Raw genomic sequence first — 18954 nt, forward strand, 5'->3', positions numbered from 1 at the left:
ACGCCCTCAGCAGGAAAAGTGTGGAGTCCTAGCCACTGGACCACCAGGGAAGTCCTAGAGACTCCTTTTTGTTACTCAATGTAAGGGGTTTTAAAGCTACAGCTTCAGAGAAGGTGGGGAGAGAGGTGGAAGCTGGTGGAGACTCAGCCTTGCCTGTGCTGAGAGATGGTGGTAAGGTCAATTAACCAGAAAGCCTTGTGCTCTCCAAATAATGTGATGCTTAAGAACATGTACTCAGGAGCCAGACTGCCTGGGTTCAAACCCTGATTCTGCCACTAACTAGCTGTGTGTTTTGGGCCAAGTTACTTAACCTTCTGTCGTCAATTTCCATGCCTGTAAAATGAGAGTAATAATACTGCCTACCTTATAGCAGTATTCTGAGGATGAAATGATTTAAATGTAGAGCACTTAGAAAGTGGCTGAGACTTAGGAAGCGGTCAATAACCGTTAGCTCTTGTGAGAGTCTATGGGCAGGACCCTGAGGACCTGCAGATTGGCAAGGAAGTGAACCAGGGAAGACGTGGAAGAGAGTGATTAATGTTTCACTTATGCCCAACCAGTTGAGTAATGGGAACGTGTGACCTATAACTGGCCCAGTAGGTTCAGGGCCCATATCCTGAGAGCCCCTCCAGCCATGGTAAAAAGAGTTCATGCACTTGAATCACATACTCTTCTGACCCACAGTAGGTGTGATGGATACAGAGTACCACATGAAGGGGGGATGGAGTTCCAAGGACAACTGAGTGAAAAATAGAGCAGAAAGTAATCTTAGCAATAATACAAAAAAATGAACTACCTCCAAACCTTAATCTCTGCCATGATGATCTAAACTAAAAGATTATAGCATAGAGAAGCTTAAAGACAAGGAAGTTACTGTAATATGCCCACGCATACTGTTGTAAGTACAAGGACACTGGCTACACTACTCTTTATGTCCCCGCCCCCTTCCCCCCCAGAAAAGCCCAACAACAGTTTATGCTCATCAGCATGCCATATAGCCATCAAAAGGGATATGGAGTCACATGGAATGATCTTAAGACATTTGATAAATGAAAAGTTGCAAAACAATATGTGTAGTTTGCCTCTTTATGTAGAATGTGTGTGTTCGTGTATTTGTTTGTGCTTATATGTAGTTAATTTAAAAAACAAAAACAAGCAATTGGAAGTGTATATCCCAGACTGTTAGCAGTGATTATCAGTGGGAAGGAGAGGAGTTGAGAAATGAAGGATGGTTTTCCATGTTTTACTCTTTATTAAGCTTGCCAGATTTAACAAATAAAAATGTAGGACACCCACCTAAATTTGAGTTTCAGATAAACAATAAATATGTTTTATGTGAATGTCCCATGTATTCTAATAATATGGACATACTTACACTAAAAAGTTATTCACTGTTTATCTGAAATTCAGATTTAACAGGTGTCCTGTGTTTCCTCCAGCAAGGCTACTCTATATACTTGGGTATTTAATGCTCATTAAAGGAAATTTTCATGTACTAATTGTATGATTTTTAAAAAAGAAAAAGAAGCATAAGATAGTTTCTTTTCAAGACTACACAAAAATATAATTTTTGGTTAAGAAAGTTGGCCTAGAAGCAAATTACAGAGCAGCATGTATATGAAGACCTCAGTTTTGTAAGAAGAAAAGCATATGCACACATATACTAAAAGATGGAAAGGTATACATACCTAGATATACATAAGAATACTAACAGTCCTCTCTAGTGTTGAGATCAGGATGATTTAAGTTTCTTCTTTGTGCTTTAGAAAGCTCTTTTGTTTGTTTGTTTGTTTTGCGGTACGCGGGCCTCTCACTGTTGTGGCCTCTCCCGTTGCGGAACACAGGCTTCGGATGCACAGGCTCAGCAGCCATGGCTCACGGACCCAGCCGCTCCGCGGCATGTGGGGTCTTCCCGGACCGGGGCACGAACCCGTGTCCCCTGAATTGGCAGGCGGGCTCTCAACCACAGCGCCACCAGGGAAGCCTTACAAAGCTCTTTTAAAATGTTTGGAAAGAACATGAATTGCTTTTGGAAAGGGAAAAGGTCATGTGTAAAGAACACCATTTTTCCTTGCTTCCCTGTGGACGCAGATATGCCCAAGTTGCAGCTGCCCTCAGAAGGAAGTGGTGGGCAGCGGTGTGAGCCTTGTCTTTGGTTTAAAGTTATAAAAAACTCTGTCATCCCATACCCTTGCAGGATACCTCCAAAAGCAGCCCTACTTTGGAGCAGTGGTTGGCAGGGTGGCCAACCGAATTGCCAAAGGAACATTCACGTTGGACGGGAAGGAGTATCAGCTGGCCATTAACAATGGGCCCAACAGCCTGCATGGAGGAGTCAGAGGGTTTGATAAGGTGAGTTGGGGGCATCGGACAGAGTCCTCACCTGGCACACTTCACTGAGTACCTTCAAGCATACCTTCTATTTGCCAGGCACAATCCTAGGCCCTAGAGCAAATGCATGATAAGGTGATACAGGAAAGAGGCTGCTCCTATGGTTTGGGGGAGCAGATGTGCCGGCTGTGTTCCAGGAACCACCCTTCACTAGCTCATCTGACTCTAATAGACAGGAGAGCCCTGAGTGAAAGGATGGCAGCCCTTAGGAAAGACAGGGAGCACCTTTCTCACAGTTTTGGCATCAGAGTTGGTTGACCTTAGGCACAACAGAAAAGTGGATTAAAAATACTACCCACCACTTCTTGCACACGGCATTGGCATATATCATCTCCCACCCTCACTAGAACCCTGTACTGTCACCAAATGAGAAATCTGAGGCCCTGAAAGGCCACACAGCTCCTAAGTTGGGCTGCCTGACCCAAAGCCCTCATTCCTATACTACCACTGCTGGTGTCCACAACGGCTGCTGTGGGTGCCCCCAACCCAACACACCCCATGTATCTGTCTGTGAGCCCCCTCCCTATGCATTGTGGTGCCACATCCAGGCTGCGCTTCCAGTGAAATGCCTCACGCCTCAAAATGACCTCGATTCCCCCCGGTTCCCCCTTTCCGCGTTAAAACTCCCATCCCCTATGTGAATCCCTGGAAAACCAGGTTAGGAAAACAAATTGATCAAACAGCTTCTCCCTGAGGTAGGAATGCCTGCCCTCCTGTTTCCTAGCTGCGTGGGAGCCTGCAGGTGAACCCCAGTGATTCTGTTACTAGTCTAATTTCAGAGAGGTAATTTTGGTAGTTAGCTTTCCTTTAAATTATACCACCCAGGTTACTTCCTAGAAAAAAGCCAGAGAGGACAGGAACATGTATGGCAGTTAAGAATCACAGTTTTTTCTTTTCTACCTCTTACTGCCACCCATGCTGTTGAGGGAAGTTGGTCACTGTTTCCCCTGTCCTACCAGCTTCCTGTCTGTGGTTTAGAGCCGGACTGCCCGATCACTTCCCCTTTCCTCCATGATGGAACTCCTCACGCCAGGGAGCCATGAAGGCAGAGGGTATCCTCTGTCCTGGCAATATTAAGGCAGAGGGTCTCTGGAATATGCCAGGTGCATGGGCAAACCCCAACCAGAGGAAGTTAGGCCCAGCTCTGTTTGGCCAGGGATCTTCAAAGGAGCCTCAGCACCTTGTTCTAGCTTGTTCCTGCTCACATGGTTCCTGTTCCACATGGAATTTTCTGTGGTGTTGTGTAATGGGGCATGCCCTGTATGAACAAACGCAGAAGGATAGTATTCATGTCCTTCTATGCAGTGTGTCAGCTGAGCCCCTTCTGTGAACCAGGGGGATGGGGATTCCTGAGACTCCAGTATAGTGAGGGATTCTTACATAACTGTTGCAGGCAACAAGCCCCATAACACAGATGCCAGTGGTGTGCTACAGGAACTGGGTATGGACAAATTAATGGCAAGTAGGAAGGTTGGATTCGAGCTGTTCTTGAAGAAAAGATAGTATGTAATTTAATAAGTGGATATTGGAGAGTGGCTGTGCAACAGCCCACAGAGGGGTGGGGAAAGACTTGGAATGTAATCTTGGAGCCACTGAAAGTTTTAGGCCACTAGATTTTCATGTAGCAACATGAGCAGTATCACATGGACTTTGTTTTAAGTTGCATTTGGTTTCAACAATTACTGAATAATTGTTGGTTTGCAGGTACGTTTTTCTACTTATACCAACAGATTTTTTTAAAGATGAAATTTGAATAACCTGACAGGATTAGAAATGGTGTAATTAGGCCTAGAGATGCAAATGCGGAAATTTTCAGGAAATTTGGAAACCATAGGGTCAGGGAAATCTTCCCGTGAATAGGAATTATACTTTCCACTTTATCTGATAATATTGCTTTACACAAAAATCTTTCCATTGTGTCCTTTCTCTAAAGGAAAAAAACTAGGTAGCAAGTTAAGACGATTTTATTTCAAATATTTTATTCCTAAAATTTTCCGTTTGGGGGATTCCTTTTTCTTTATTGAATCACACATATACCAGGCAACATTTCCGGGAGATAATTAGGGTGTAAAATTAATTTTTTACTAAGGTCAGCGAATTTGTTTCAAATACCAGCTGCTTTCACTGTAGTTGAAGGCAGAGACCTCTGTTCCCACTGGGCTCCTCTTCCTGGTAAATGCAGTGTCAGCGAGAGAGATCCAGGCCATGCCAGAAGTGGGTGGGCAGAGCCTGGGCTCGTGGGCCATTCCTGTGACCCACAGAAGTTATTATCTTCCAACTCTATTTGCAATGACAGTGTTTGGCCTCAACTCTGCTGTTGGAAACCAGGATTGGAACAAAACATTGACTGAAAGTAAGATGTGGAATAGTGTAGACTGCCAAGCTAAGTTTGAATCCTAGCTCTGTCACTAATTACACGTATGACTTTAAACAAGATATTTCTCCCTTTAAACAATTGCATGAATTATGACAGGGTTCTACTCCATCCCCTGGAATGTGGGAGGTGGAAGTGGGCAAGTTAGCTCCCCTGAACTCAATTTGCTCATCTATAAAATGGGGGTAATAATATTAGTTGGAGCCAGGTGAAATTGCCAGTGCTCAACTGTTTTGACCTATAAAGATGGTAATTTCGCTTGGTTCAACTAAATCCTTACCTTAAAAAATGGTTTATGTAAAGCACCAGGTCAGTGACTGGCTGGTGAGCACCCAACAAATGGAGGTCTCATGTCTGCAAAGGGCCCCTTTCCTAGTGACCCCAGAGCTCCCCAAAGGGACTGGGGGGTCTCTGGCTACCTTGTCCTCTGATGGTGTAGAATAAGGAAGCAGGCTCAGGATTAGACAACTTGATTCAAATCCACTGTCTTATTGGCAGTGTGGCCTGGGACAAGCAGTTTATCCTTTCTGAGCCTCCATTCTCTCATCTTTAAATGAGGTTAATGGCACCTACTTTACGTCAGCCCTGAGACAGATAGTGTCTGCGAAGTTTCTAGCAAAGAGCCTAGGCTCATAATGGGCACTCGATAAGGCATATAAGATTACATATACATTTCAGGTGTACAACATAGTGATTCACAATTTTTAAAGATTATATTCCATTTAAATTTATTATAAAATATTGGTTATATTCCCCACGCTGTACAATATATCCTTGTAGCTTATTTATTTTATACATAGTAGTTTGTACCTTTAATCCCCTACCCCTATAGTAACCCCATTGGTAACCACTACTTTGTTCTCTGTGTCTGTGAGTCTGTTTCTGTTTTGTTATATTCACTACTTTGTTTTATTTTTCAGATTCCAAGTTGTCTTTAAATATTGAAATGTGGCATTTAGCTTGGGATTGGAGTGACTAAACAGCTTCAAAAACACTTTCTTCCAGGTCCTGTGGACCCCTCAGGTGCTGTCAAATGGAGTCGAGTTCTCACGGGTCAGTCCAGATGGTGAGGAAGGCTACCCTGGAGAGTTAAAAGTCTGGGTGACATACACACTGGATGGCGGGGAGCTCGTGATCAACTACCGAGCGCAGGCCAGTCAGACCACTCCGGTCAATCTGACCAACCATTCTTACTTCAACCTGGCAGGCCAGGTAGGTGAACTTGCCTTTGATCACCTGCTGTAGTGTGAAGTGCCACTTCCCTCTTCTCTCCTGCATTGTGCTTTGTGGAATGACCTGGGGGAGTGACTGGAGAGACTAACCCAGTATGGAATTACCCTGGCAATGGGGTCACCCCTGGGATGAGGAAAAGTGCCCAGCAAAGCATCTGACTCATAATAGGTGGTCCACAAATGGAAGTTATAGGGAAATGAGTACATTGTGCTGCCCCACATGCTCAGACAGGTAACAAGCTATTTAAAGAACTCCCTGTCACCTAATTGTAACAAGTGCTTACATTTGCTTCCCCAGTTTCACTCCAGTTTCACCCCCCCCCACCAAGATTACTTCCAATTAAGGCATTTTCCATCACTGGATCCTTGAAGATGTGCTTAGCCCAGCCCCTTTAGATAAATGCTGCCAATGTTTGTGTGCTCCCGCTGTACGGCCCACCCTAGGAGTGGTGTGGAGACACTGACAGCCCCCCTTAGGTAATTCCCTCTAAACTACCTCATTCCCTCCTAATGATAATATTTTAGCTTGCTGAGGAGGCTATTACATGAGACAGAATAAAAAAAAGGCTTAGCTAAAATCTGTAGATTCTATCTATGACTTTCTCTTCATCTAAGAAGCTCATCATTGTATACTAGACTTGAATCGCTTTGGCATGATTTCCTACTACAAAATGATGTTCACAGCCAGCTAGTAATATCTTGCATTTTTACACTTTTTAGGATTTTGTTGATGATATGCTGATTTCTTTTCTAGAATCTTTTCAAATAGCATGAGTTAATTGGTTCTTACATAATTTGAAAATAAGAAAGACGGTTCTTCACTTGCTTGTTCCTTATCTTCAGGAACTTCCACCATCCTTCTTTTTTTTTTTTTTAAGGGTCTTCGTTTCTGTGCGAGGGCTTTCTCCAGTTGCGGCGAGCAGGGACCACTCTTCATCGCGGTGCGCGGGCCTCTCACTATCGCGGCCTCCTTTGTTGCGGAGCACAGGCTCCAGACGCGCAGGCTCAGTAGTTGTGGCCCACGGGCCCAGCCGCTCCGCGGCATGTGGAGTATTCCCAGACCAGGGCCCGAACCCGTGTCCCCTGCATCGGCAGACAGACTCTCAACCACTGCGCCACCAGGGAAGCCCCACCACCATCCTTCTTGAGATCTTAAAGACAAACCAAAAACTAAGCACACACAAGCCATAAGAGACTCTGCAATCATGATCATAAAGACCCCACTTTTTTTTTTTTACATCTTTATTGGAGTATAATTGCTTTACAATGACACTTTTTAAAATAAGTTCAGAAAGAAATGTGACAGAAATAGAACAAAATATTAATGGTTTTATGTAGGTAATAGCTCATGGTGATTTTTCACTATTTTCCACATTTTTGTAACTAAGGGGGTGATCTAAAGGAATAGATTCAGAAATAGAAAAAGAAATTAGGTGTGAAGTATTACTCTGCCAATGTGTTCCAATGTAGGACGCAAAATGGGAACGTAAGGTTCACTAAGGCTCTTTCTGCTTATGTGAGAGGAGGACCCTCCTGACCAGAATTTTCTACCCTTCCAATCCTACAAGGACTTGGAGTGACTCCTAAAAATTTCTAAATTTTTTCCATAGGCTGAATAGTTTCCCAGATCACAGACCCCACACAGAAGGGCGGTCAGGGTCAACTCCCTTCTGTGTGCTGTCTTAGCTCACATCCACAGCCTCTAGCTTCAGGGATGGGGTGGGTGAGGGCCACCAGCCTTTTGGAGCATCAGGTAAGGGTTGGTAGGCAGTTACCCGGCCTGGGGTCAAGGGGTCTCTCTGCATTTTCAGAACATCTCTTGCCCTACCTGGAAAAACATTATTGTGTTTCTTAAACCCTCCCCAGGTAAATAGCTCGAAACTTGATATTTACAATAGTCAGCTCATATATTTTCTTTTTGTTTGTTTTTTAAATTTAATAAGCAGTATTTTTGTCCTACTTGGGGGTCAAACTTTGACTCATCACTTCTGAGTTTGAGTGTTGGAGGCCTAGGGGGAGGAGAGCACTGTGTTTTTCAAAGAATGGAAAAGGTATGTAGGTTGCAGGTTGGTTGATTTTTTTTTTTTTTTTGGCTGTTCCTTTCTTATCTAACACAAAACTGGGAGAACTTTTTTTTTTTTTAACTGAAACTTTATCTAAAGATCTATGAAAGCAGGCCTGGGGCAATTTGAGATGAAAAGCAATAGTTCTGGTTTTGGTATGACTGTGTAGGTATGTCATCAAGGACCCAAATTCTTCCATCGTTCCATTCTGCTTCTTCAGTGCTATGGTTTTTGTCTTCCAGCTTTTCTCCTCATGGTCACAAGATGGTTGCCACAGCTCCATGAATCACCTCTTCATATAGTCACATCCAGAGATAAAAAAAGGAACTATTCTTTTTTTCATATCTCTAATGTTCCATTTTTAAGAACAAGCAAAACTTTCTAGAAGCTCCTCAGCAGACTTTCCTCATGTTTTGTTGGCCAGAAGTGTGTCTTACGCTCTGCTTAACCCAATCACCAGCAAGGGAATTAGACTACAATGGTTGGCTTAGACAAATCAAAGTTTGCCCTCTGGGGCCTGGGTGGGGTTCCTTTCCCTGAATATATCCTCACATAGGGTAAATCAACAAGTCAGTGTTCTGCCAGGGGAAAGGGAGGGTGCTGATAATGGAGTTGAGATAGCTTTTGGGTAGTAACCAATAGTGTCTGTTACATCCTGCTAGTGGTGATGAGAGCTGAAGTAAGGAAGTGGTAGTGGCAGCGCACAAAAAGGTCTTTAAAGTCCCATCCAAGCCGCAGTGAGCTTTATAAATGGTTAATGTTACAAATAGTAGCAGCCAAAGTTAACCAAAGCAAACACTGAACTCAGAGATGGGCCTCAGTTCTGTTTGTGAATCGGCATTCCTTGCCAAGTTTTCATCAGCCTGAAAAGGAAAAGAATCCAACAGTAACATTCCACCAGAGTAGACATTGCATTATTCCAGGTCAGAAGAGTCATAAAATGAAAAGCATGCTTCCTTTACTGAAGGAGCGTTACTGCTGTTTAATGACCCAACAATTCAGAGAGTGGGTGCCTAGTCAGTGTTCCTTTCCTTCTCCTCCCAGGCTTCTTCCCAACATCTTGGACTCAATTTAGTGGTGTGTGATTTTCATACTGAATCATTTTCTTCCTGCCCTAGTGCTAAAAAACAAACAGAACAAGGAAATTTCTAAGAAGCTCTATTCATAATAATAAAAAAAACTCAAAACAACCCCAAAGTCTATCAGTAGGAGAACAGATAAGTTGTGATATATTTATACAATGGAATACTACTCAACCTTGAACTGAGCGTTGAACAATTAGAGCCAAAGAAAGAGTCCCAAATTCTCATTCCCTCACAGCTGCTACCCTCAGTCCCAGGGGCCTCTTCGGTACTGGCAGTAGCCTGAGGCCTGAGGTGACAGTAGGGAGAGCCACACAGGAGAGAGACCCCTCTAGGCTGGAACAGCTCTAGGCGGGGGTGCAGGCCACTCCCATTTTGGACCTGCCTTCCCAGGTCAGATCAGGGACCAAACAAGTGGCTAAGATAGTGTGGGCAGAAGCCTCTACCCCAGCCTTGTCTCCCACCCACTCCTACCCTTGACCACTGGGACAGTACAGGAGAATCATAGTTCATTAGAAACAGAGCTTCCTGGTAGTGTAAATAAACCAATTTCTGTCATGTTTAGACATCGATTCTCACAGCCTCTGAAATCTTGGCCTTTGTCCTCTGGATGACTCCATTTGATTGTGTGGCTGAGGCCTTCTGACACTAGAATATGTTTTCAGTTAACCCAGAGCACTCTGCCTCTCTCTGCTCACTTCTCAGGAACCCCTCGGAGCCTTCAGTTTAGCTGAGCTCAGGGTTTCTCAACCTCGGCACTGTTGACATTTGGGGCCAGATGACTCCTTGTTGCCGGGGTGCGGAGGCTGACCTGAGCATAGTAGGCTGTTTGGCAGAATCCCTGGCCTCTTCACACGACTGCATCCCCAGTAGCATTACCACCCCCAGCTGTGACAATCAAAAATGTCTCGAGACACCTGTGGGGCAAAATCATCCCTAGCTGAAAACCACTGGTTTCGTTTATTTTATTTTATTTTTAAATTTATTTATTTATTTGTTTTGGCTGTGTTGGGTCTTCGTTTCTGTGCGAGGACTTTCTCTAGTTGTGGCGAGCGGGGGCCACTCTTCATCGCGGTGCGCGGGCCTCTCACTGTTGTGGCCTCTCCCGTTGCGGAGCACAAGCTCCAGACGCGCAGGCTCAGCGGCCATGGCTCACGGGCCTAGCCGCTCCGCGGCATGTGGGATCTTCCCGGACCGGGGCACGAACCCGTGTCCCCTGCATCGGCAGGTGGACTCTCAACCACTGCACCACCAGGGAAGCCCTGGCTTCGTTTATTTTTGAGCATTCACTGAGCAAAAGCCCTCACTTGGTTTCCTTTCCACATCTTTTGCTGTGAAGCTTTAAAATACTGCTATTAAAATGTAATCCTTTTTATTAGAAACACATATGTGTATTTTCCAGTTTGTAAGCAACACAACACATCCTTACTGAACTGTTCCCCAAGAACCCTGGACAGAATGGGGACATCAGCCCGATTTTATACTGAAGGAAATAAGTCCAGAACTAGACCCCAGGCCTTTCTGACCACTGACCAGTGCTTCAGGGACCAGCCTTTGACTCTACCAGGAGGTCAGGCTGCATCTTTACAGGGGAGATGGGTCCCCAGTTCTGACTTCCAGGCTTCTGCCATGGAGGAGGGAGTGGGTCCTCTGAGTGGGAACTAGGCCAGAGAAGGGGTGACATGGCCCACCCCTAGTGAGCCTAGAGGTGATGCTTTGGCTGTCCACCTGTGTGTTACAGGTCACTGACCCTTGCTCTTTTGTTTGCCTGGCATGTGAGGACAGTAGAAGAAAACCCTCTGCTAATAAGTCAAAATCCAAAAGGCTTTCAAACCACTGTTGTTTCTCTGACTTTTCACTTTCATAATTCCATTCAGAAAAGAACATGCATGCTGGGGTCACACTCGAAAGTTTCTTCCAAATGTATCGGCTGCTATGTTTAAGCCCCTATCTACCTAACTTAAATGAACGAATTAATCATCATCATAGGTCAAATGGGATTTCTAAAGTTTTCGTCAATACTTGAAAACATTTCTGCAAGAGAAGTTATAAAGCAAATATATAAAATAAGACTGAGCACTAAACCTTCTTTTCCTTCTCTACTTTTTCTCTCCCAGGGTTCCCCGAATATATACGACCATGAAGTCACTATAGAAGCTGATGCTTTTTTGCCTGTGGATGAAACCCTGATTCCTACAGGTTGGTGAATTTAAACCTCTTATGGGAATGCAGAGCTGCGGTGCAGTGTGAGAAACATTAAAACTTCATTTCCCTAAATATATTTCCCTTGTTGGCCTGACACAATGCCCATAATTACCATGATTAGTCATTTGTTTTGGTTATGGTTGGGTGACCATTTACTTAAACACCCAAACCAGGACACTCTTGAGAGGGTAAGGGGATGCTATTAATAATTTTGCCAGGGCAACAGGCATAAACTGAGATAATCCCAAAAAGCTGGGTCAGATGGTCATCCTAGCTGAGCCATAGACGCCAGAAGTTCCGCATTAAAATGTAAATCTGTTACTCCTTAGCATCTTAGCAGAGATAAATTTACCTAAGCATTACCTCACAAATGCAGGACGCTGATAGAACATGTCATGGTTTTTGACAGAAAAGGAAAGGGTTGGACGGGTTGTACCCTGAGGAAGACAAATACAGATACATCACCTCCGAGACACAGTTAGGGGGATGGGATGGAAGGAGGAGTTCTGCGTACCAAAAGGGAAGGCGAGGTGTTGGCAGAGTCAAATTCATGTGTGTGTGTGTGTGTGTGTGTGTTTGTGTGTGTCTCCTAGGTTTACTGGATTGAGATCATTTTGGTTATTGTTATTTGGGATCAAAAGTACCTTGGTTCAATAGGCAAATCCATAGAGATAGAGAGTAGATTAGTGAGTTGCCAGGTGCTGGGGACAGAGGAGAATGGTGAGTGACAGTGGGTACTAGATTTCTTTTTGGGGTGAAAGATTCTGGAATTAGACGGTGGTGATGGTTGCACAACCTTGTAAATATACTAAACATTGATGAATTTTGCACTTTAAAAGGGTATGTGAATTATATCTCAATTTAAAAAAGGAAAGAAAGAACCTTGGTTCATGTGTTATCTCCAGGATTGAGGGGTATAGTTTTGTACTAGATTGTACATGTACCCCCATCTGGCTCCAGGGGACAGATAGATGACAAGATGAACGGCAGGGGTGCTGTTATTTGTGGCAGTTTATAGAAATTAACTTGTAATAATTATCCCCAAAGCAGTAGATACATATTCTTATTGGGATTTTGTTAAAATCAGAGATCAGCTGAATGTAGAAGGCATCGTCAAAGAAAACTAAAGTAAACAAAAGTAGAGGATGAAGGGAAGGAAGAACAGAAATCTAGAAAGACACGAACACTTTCTGTATCAGTTCCCCTTCTGGAGGAAGGGCCACCTTCGTGCTGCCCTTGCCTGATCTAGATCTCTTACTTGTGTCTGACAGTGACTTGACTTCTCAGATGTGTTATCTCATAGCTCCTTTATCAGATGGCTTATGTCCTGTGATCTGTTCTCTCAGGCTTCTGTTTAGGGCCCCAGCCCTCCAGAAGCCCATTGCTATGGTAGCTACGTGTGAAAGGTCAGGAAGACCTGTCCCTTCTGTTCCCACCCTGTGTAAGGGGACTAGTACCTTAGTTGTCACCTCTGCTCCAATAAAGAGCTTAGGTGATATAATATGAGCAATTAGAAGCCAAGGGCACCATCTTTGTTAGTTACTTGGTTTACATCACAAGTAAGAAGACTTTTGACATTACATCCCCCTCATATGATGCACTGAAAAAAGTACATCACTTGTGTGGTTTTCTGTCAAAAATGCAGAACCTCAGTCCATTCAGGAGAAGCCATGACATGAACCCAATTGAGGGATCATGTACAAAATAATTGACCAGTACTCTTCAAAGATATCAAGATCGCGAAGGACAAAAAAAGACTGAGGAGCAGTCACAGAGGAGACTAAGGAGATACAATAATTAAATGCAACATGGGATCCTAGACTGGATCATGAGGCAGAAAAAGGGCAGAGAAAGGTGGGTGAAGGGTACACATAGATGTATTATTTTTGCAACATTTTTGTAAGTCTAAAATTATTTCAAATTTTCAAAGCTGGAAAAAAAGAAAGACCCAGGGATCCAAGTAAGATACTAAAGTTTACTGGGCACCTGCCTTACTTTAGATAAGGGCTTTTGTTTGAGCATCTTTATTTCGGCATCTTTAAAACAATAGGGCTGTGTTTATGGCTGGTAGTTCAAAATTCTTAAGGGGAAAAAGAATGTGAGCCTGCATACTGAACAGCAACTTCAGTTAACAGCAGGAATTAGAAACTCCCATAAACAAGGCGACTACAAAACTATTTAGAATAATAATGAGGAATCAAGATACATGGATTAAAAATTTTGGCGTCACAGTGTTGAATATTTTTCTGGCTCCAGGGCTTTTATGTTTGTCTTGGTAATGTGTTATCTTCTGATATTGACATGGCTCAATAGATGGATGTGAATAAGCTGGCCCATCTTGTCCTAGATGCAGAATTATTGCATTAGAACTATGTGATGTGAACTGCAAGGGAAAAATGGTGGCAGCTCCTGTTTTGTGACTGATAAGGAAGAAAATGAACTAAGTAGCTTATAAATGGAGGTGATGAAATAAGGGCATATTTACTTCTGTATATTTATAAAATTTTATGCTATCCTGCTGAGTTTTGATCAGATGAAAATCACAAAAATGCATAATTCATACCAGGTAAAGATTATTTGTCATGATTGTAAGAGATAATTGTGGCAAAGCAAAGTACAGCTTAACATGCAATCTAATTGACTGCATAAAACTCATGTTCATCTCAGTTCTGCACTGTAAGTGGCTTTAGGATCAAATTCTACACTCTGTACTAATATTGAACACCTGTGAAGTTGAGTCGGCTGTGAGATCTCTGGACTTTCAGGGAGGCAAGAGCCCAGGTTCTAGTCTTGGCTTTGCTATTGACTAGCTAGGGGACCTTGGGTGCATGTATAATGCTTTAACATTTAACCTCTATAGACGCTTATTTCCTTTTCTGCAAATAGGAGGTTGAACTCAATCAGGGTTCATAAATTTTCATAAATCAGACCCATAAATTTTATTTAAAAAACCGTTTGGGAAACTTATCTAGGGTTGCCCAACTTTTCATTTTGCCAAGCTAGAAAGCTATTACAAATACAGGGCTATTAAAATTAATTGGGAATATATGCATATTATATTTCAATTTTTAAAAATTTAACCAATTGGGATAATAATAAGGAACAGAGATAAATAGGCTACATTTTTTAAAAAAAAGCTGAAACTACCATTCATAATCACCATGTTTCATAAAAGAAAGAATATATTAACACCATAAAAGTGGGGAAAATTTAATCTCAATAGAAAATGACCCTTTAAATTGAATTTTTCTTACTTTTTTTTTTTTAATTTACTTTTATTTTTGGCTGCGTTGGGTCTTTCTTGCTGCGCACGGGCTTTCTCTAGTTGCTGCAAGAGGGGGCGTCTCATTGCGGTGGCTTGTCTTGTTGCAGAGCACTGGGCTCCAGGCGTGTAGGCTTCAGTAGTTATGGCACATGGGCTCAGTAGTTGTGGCGCATGGGCTCTAGAGCGGAGTCTCAGTAGTTGTGGCGCATGGGCTTAGTTGCTCCGCAGCATGTGGGATCTTCCCGGACCAGGGCTCGAACCTGTGTCTCCCGCATTGGCAGGGGGATTCTTAACCACTGCGCCACCAGGGAAGCCCAATTTTTCTTACTTTTTAAAGAAATGTGACAGCTGATTATCCAAATCTATCTCAGTTTTCTGTGGACCAGTGAAAATTTTATTATGCACTCATGATTAAGAACCAATAATTGGTCTGCAAGGTCAGTTGTAACTCTTACATTCTGTGATTCTACAAGGCTCTTAGTGTAACATTTTACGGCTATCTCCAGCACCCTTCAAGTTCATTAGAACTCTATTACAGAAGTAAATAAGTTGCAACAACTTCAGAGCTCATGAAAAATTTGTAATGATCTTTTACATATCCATACATTAGCTGGTCCCTCATAGATTGTATCTGTTTGCCCAATGACACAAACTGAAATTATAGAGTTTTTTTTCTTCCTCCTTTCTCAGAAATGCTTAAGAAACAAATAATTATATTATTCCTTTGTAACTTCCTCAAAAAGGGCAGTAACTTCTACTGTACCCTTCAGTGATGTAAGAATTCATATGTCTGGCCCACTTTCAGCAGAGAGGAAATCTCTAAGAGCTCAGATTTCATCTGACTCTTAACATTGACCAAAAGCCCACGAGCAAGTGGCTTAACTGAGATGAGTCCAAAGTCATTTAGTCATTCAGAAATGCCTCCCCAGCATATCTGGGCCTGCCAGGAGTTGACAGTCCAGTGGAGGAATCAACCAGAATATTATCCACTGACCTGGAAAATCACGTCAAAGCAGATGTAACTAAGAGACTTGGTACAGAAGGAAAGCACTGCCTGGGGGCTCCCAGGTAGAGGAGATGAGAATGAAATAAAACTTGGAAGGGCGAGTAGCGTTTTGCCAGGCAGTGAGGAGGAGAAATGTGTTTTCGACGGAGAAGAACAAGAATGGGCAGTGCAGGAAACAGCAGCATGGTCCCCAGGGAAGTGCTGGGCTTCTGAAGCATTCAGGGCATGCTTTTGGTGGCAGAAAATGGATGGGCCAATAAGCAGTTGGCTGGGGCCAGGTCACATCTGAACCAGACTCTGATATGGCTGCAATCCCTGGGGTGGCCCTGGATGACCCTAGGCTGGCCTGGAGTTCAAGGCCAATCCACACAGGGAAGACTCACAGGTGTACCAGATATTCAGCCAGAACTGGACTGGACTGAACTCCAAACCCACTTCCGTGAGACGTGCTGCAAGAAACCTGTTAGACCAGCCACACTTGTTAAGGGTTCTGGGAATTGATATGCAGTATCTAGAGACTGAGGTTGTGTTGAATTGAGAAAAAGGAAGATACTGTTTATCTGTGAGATGAGGTGAGGGTTTATGATAATAATAGCTGGTATTTCAGAGATACTTTATAAATAATCCACACCACAACCCTATAAGGTAGGTTCTGATCATTTTTCTTACTTAACGGATGTGGAAACTGTAGCACAAGGAGTTCAAGTAACTTACTGAGGACCACTCAGTTAAAGAGCAGTGGAAAGCTGGAATTCAAACCTAGGTAGTCTGGTGTTAAAACTCAGGCTCTTGGGCTTCCCGGGTGGCGCAGTGGTTGAGAGTCCGCCTGCCGATGCAGGGGACATGGGTTCATGCCCCAGTCCGGGAAGATCCCACATGCCGCAGAGCGGCTGGGCCCGTGAGCTATGGCCGCTGAGACTGCGCGTCCGGAGCCTGTGCTCCGCAACGAGAGAGGCCACAACAGTGAGAGGCCCGCGTACCGCAAAAAAAAACCCGAAAAAACCCACCTCAAGCTCTTAACTAGACCTGGTTATATGGGGGAGAGGGAAAGGAAGAAAAGAGAGAAAAAAAGAAAATTAAATGAATTTCTTTTTTTTTTTTTAATTTTATTTATTTTTGGTTGTGTTGGGTCTTCCTTGCTGCACGGGGGCTTTCTCTAGTTGCGGCGAGTGAGAGCTACTCTTTGTTGTGGTGCGCAGGCTGCTCATTGTGGTGGCTTCTCTTGCTGCAGAGCACAGGCTCTAGGCGCACAGGCTTCAGTAGTTGCAGCATGTGGGCTCAGTAGTTGTGGTGCACGGGCTTATTTGCTCCACCGCATGTGGGATCTTCCCAGACCAGGGCTCGAATCCGTGTCCCCTGCATTGGCAGGCGGATTCTTAAGCCACTGCACCACCAGGGAAGCCCAAATGAATTTCTTGACTATAAAGATAGCCAAGATCACCATATAGCCAAGAAACAGGGAGCCAGAAACTAAATAAATAAATAGAGCTTTGGACAGTTGTCAGTTCTCATTCTTTTGCCACCTTTTATACAGGTGGCCTCCCAGCTTCTCTCACTGTTTTCCTTCCCATTTCTCCTTCTTCTCAATTTATGTCTGCTTTTTATTTTCTGCAAAGAAAACGGCAAACAAGTTTGTTCAAATTATATTTAAAAAGAGAAAAACAGGGCTTCCCTGTTGGTGCAGTGGTTGAGAGTCCGCCTGCTGATGCAGGGGATGCGGGTTCGTGCCCCAGTCCGGGAGGATCCCACATGCCGCGGAGCGGCTAGGCCCGTGAGCCATGGCCGCTGAGCCTGCGCGTCGGGAGCCTGTGCTCCACAACGGGAGAGGCCACAACAGTGAGAGGCCCGCATACCGCAAAAAAAAAAAAAAAAAAAAAAAAAAAAAGACAAAAACAAAAAAGAAAGACAAAGATAGAGGCCATGTCTCCATCTTTTGTGGCTGTTAACTTATATTTGTTTTTCACCTCCTTTTTGTTTGCCCTTCATGAAAGCTGTGACCTGAGTTCTTAAGGGAAATGCTAATGCAGATCTAAACTTTGGGGGTGTTTTCAGCTTGGTTACAGACCCTCAGCAAATAATTTTTCAGGTGATGGGAAAACCCATTGTATGAGAAAGTAGCACCTCTTATCTTACAGTAGTTGTAATACTGTGGCCGAGGTACTCGGTGAAAAGGGACCTTTTCCCCATGTGTGTTTGCGGGGAGAGGTGAAGTCCTGTCCTCCATTTTGTTTACCACAGGCTTACTGACTGGGCATTATTACACAGAGAGGACAGGGATACCTTGACATAGAGTTTCAGGGAACCAAAGCAAGCACAATATGATGAGATCCCTTCGTCTTAAACTTATAGCTGCATTTAGACCTCTACCCAAGGCAGGCCACAGACCTCCAGCAGCCTTGGGCACCTGTTTCACTCCTGCCTTTCTTCCTCCTGACACTTCTGGGGAGAGCATATAAAATGTCGTCAGCCCTGTCTGCCAAAAAAGCCTGGAAGACAACAGCCTGTACTCTGTGGCTTCTTCATTCTTCCCCTTTCTCGGCTCTGGTAAAAGGCTGTCCTTTTCCCAAAGCCCATTTGAAACGCCTCAGCAAATGTGAGCTATGGTCCTTGCTCACAGGCACCTGTCTCCTGCACCAATAGAAGGTCTCTGCAAGGCTGAGAGCTCATTTCACCTGTAGACCAGGAGCAGAGTTGCAGCTAAGCTGTCAAAACTGGGTTTGCACGTCAGCAGTTAGTGTAGCTTTGTTTTTTCCGAGCAGTTGTTTTCCTCAACTTAAAAAAAAGTGCAGCCCTTATAGCGTTTGCTACTACTTAGGATGGGCGCATACTCTGTTATTGGGGCACCTTCAGGTCACCTTGAGTATGTTTTCTATGTTGTTGTCAGGGCTCTCCCTGTAGTTTCCCAGAGGTGGAACTCCTGGAAGCCGTTTACCAGGAAGGACAGGTAGACGTCCACAAAGAGAGAACACTCCAGTGCCCGGTCTCTGTGCTGACATGTCAGATATTTAGCTTCGAGGCCTGAGTCTGGTGTCCTGCCCTGTGGCAACAGGAGGAAACCAGTCCCTGGTACCCTGCTCAGGTACTAAGCCAGCTGAACGTGAGTAGGTGAGAAACAGAAAATCCCTGTCTCTCCAGGGATTAATTCATTCCCAGGGTTGTAAATATTACATTTCATCCTTTTGCCTTACAGAACTGTGAGACTTGGAGGCGATCTGGGCCACCAGCCCAGCAAGACTTTATGATGTATGCAGCACAGTGCAAAACTAAGCATGTGTCTTTATAGGCATTTACAGCACATAGGTGTTTTTTTTTTTTCATTTTAATTGTGCTATTCTT

General features: G+C 43.9%; 1 protein-coding gene across 5 annotated transcripts in view; it reads left to right on the forward strand.

Moving 5' to 3' along the window:
• The window catches only part of GALM (galactose mutarotase), a 102095-nt gene that overhangs the window by 47705 nt on the left and 35436 nt on the right, over window positions 1-18954 (forward strand). For all 5 annotated transcript variants that reach the window (XM_024753523.1, XM_024753524.1, XM_024753520.1 and 2 more), the window contains 3 exons: window positions 2198-2352; window positions 5771-5977; window positions 11260-11341. In XM_024753523.1, the coding sequence (XP_024609291.1) occupies window positions 2198-2352; window positions 5771-5977; window positions 11260-11341 (444 nt within the window). The remainder of the gene's footprint in view (window positions 1-2197; window positions 2353-5770; window positions 5978-11259; window positions 11342-18954) is intronic.

Source organism: Neophocaena asiaeorientalis, unplaced genomic scaffold, assembly GCF_003031525.2.
Source record: "Neophocaena asiaeorientalis asiaeorientalis breed wild unplaced genomic scaffold, Neophocaena_asiaeorientalis_V1.1 scaffold171, whole genome shotgun sequence".
Taxonomy (NCBI): Eukaryota; Metazoa; Chordata; class Mammalia; order Artiodactyla; family Phocoenidae; genus Neophocaena; species Neophocaena asiaeorientalis.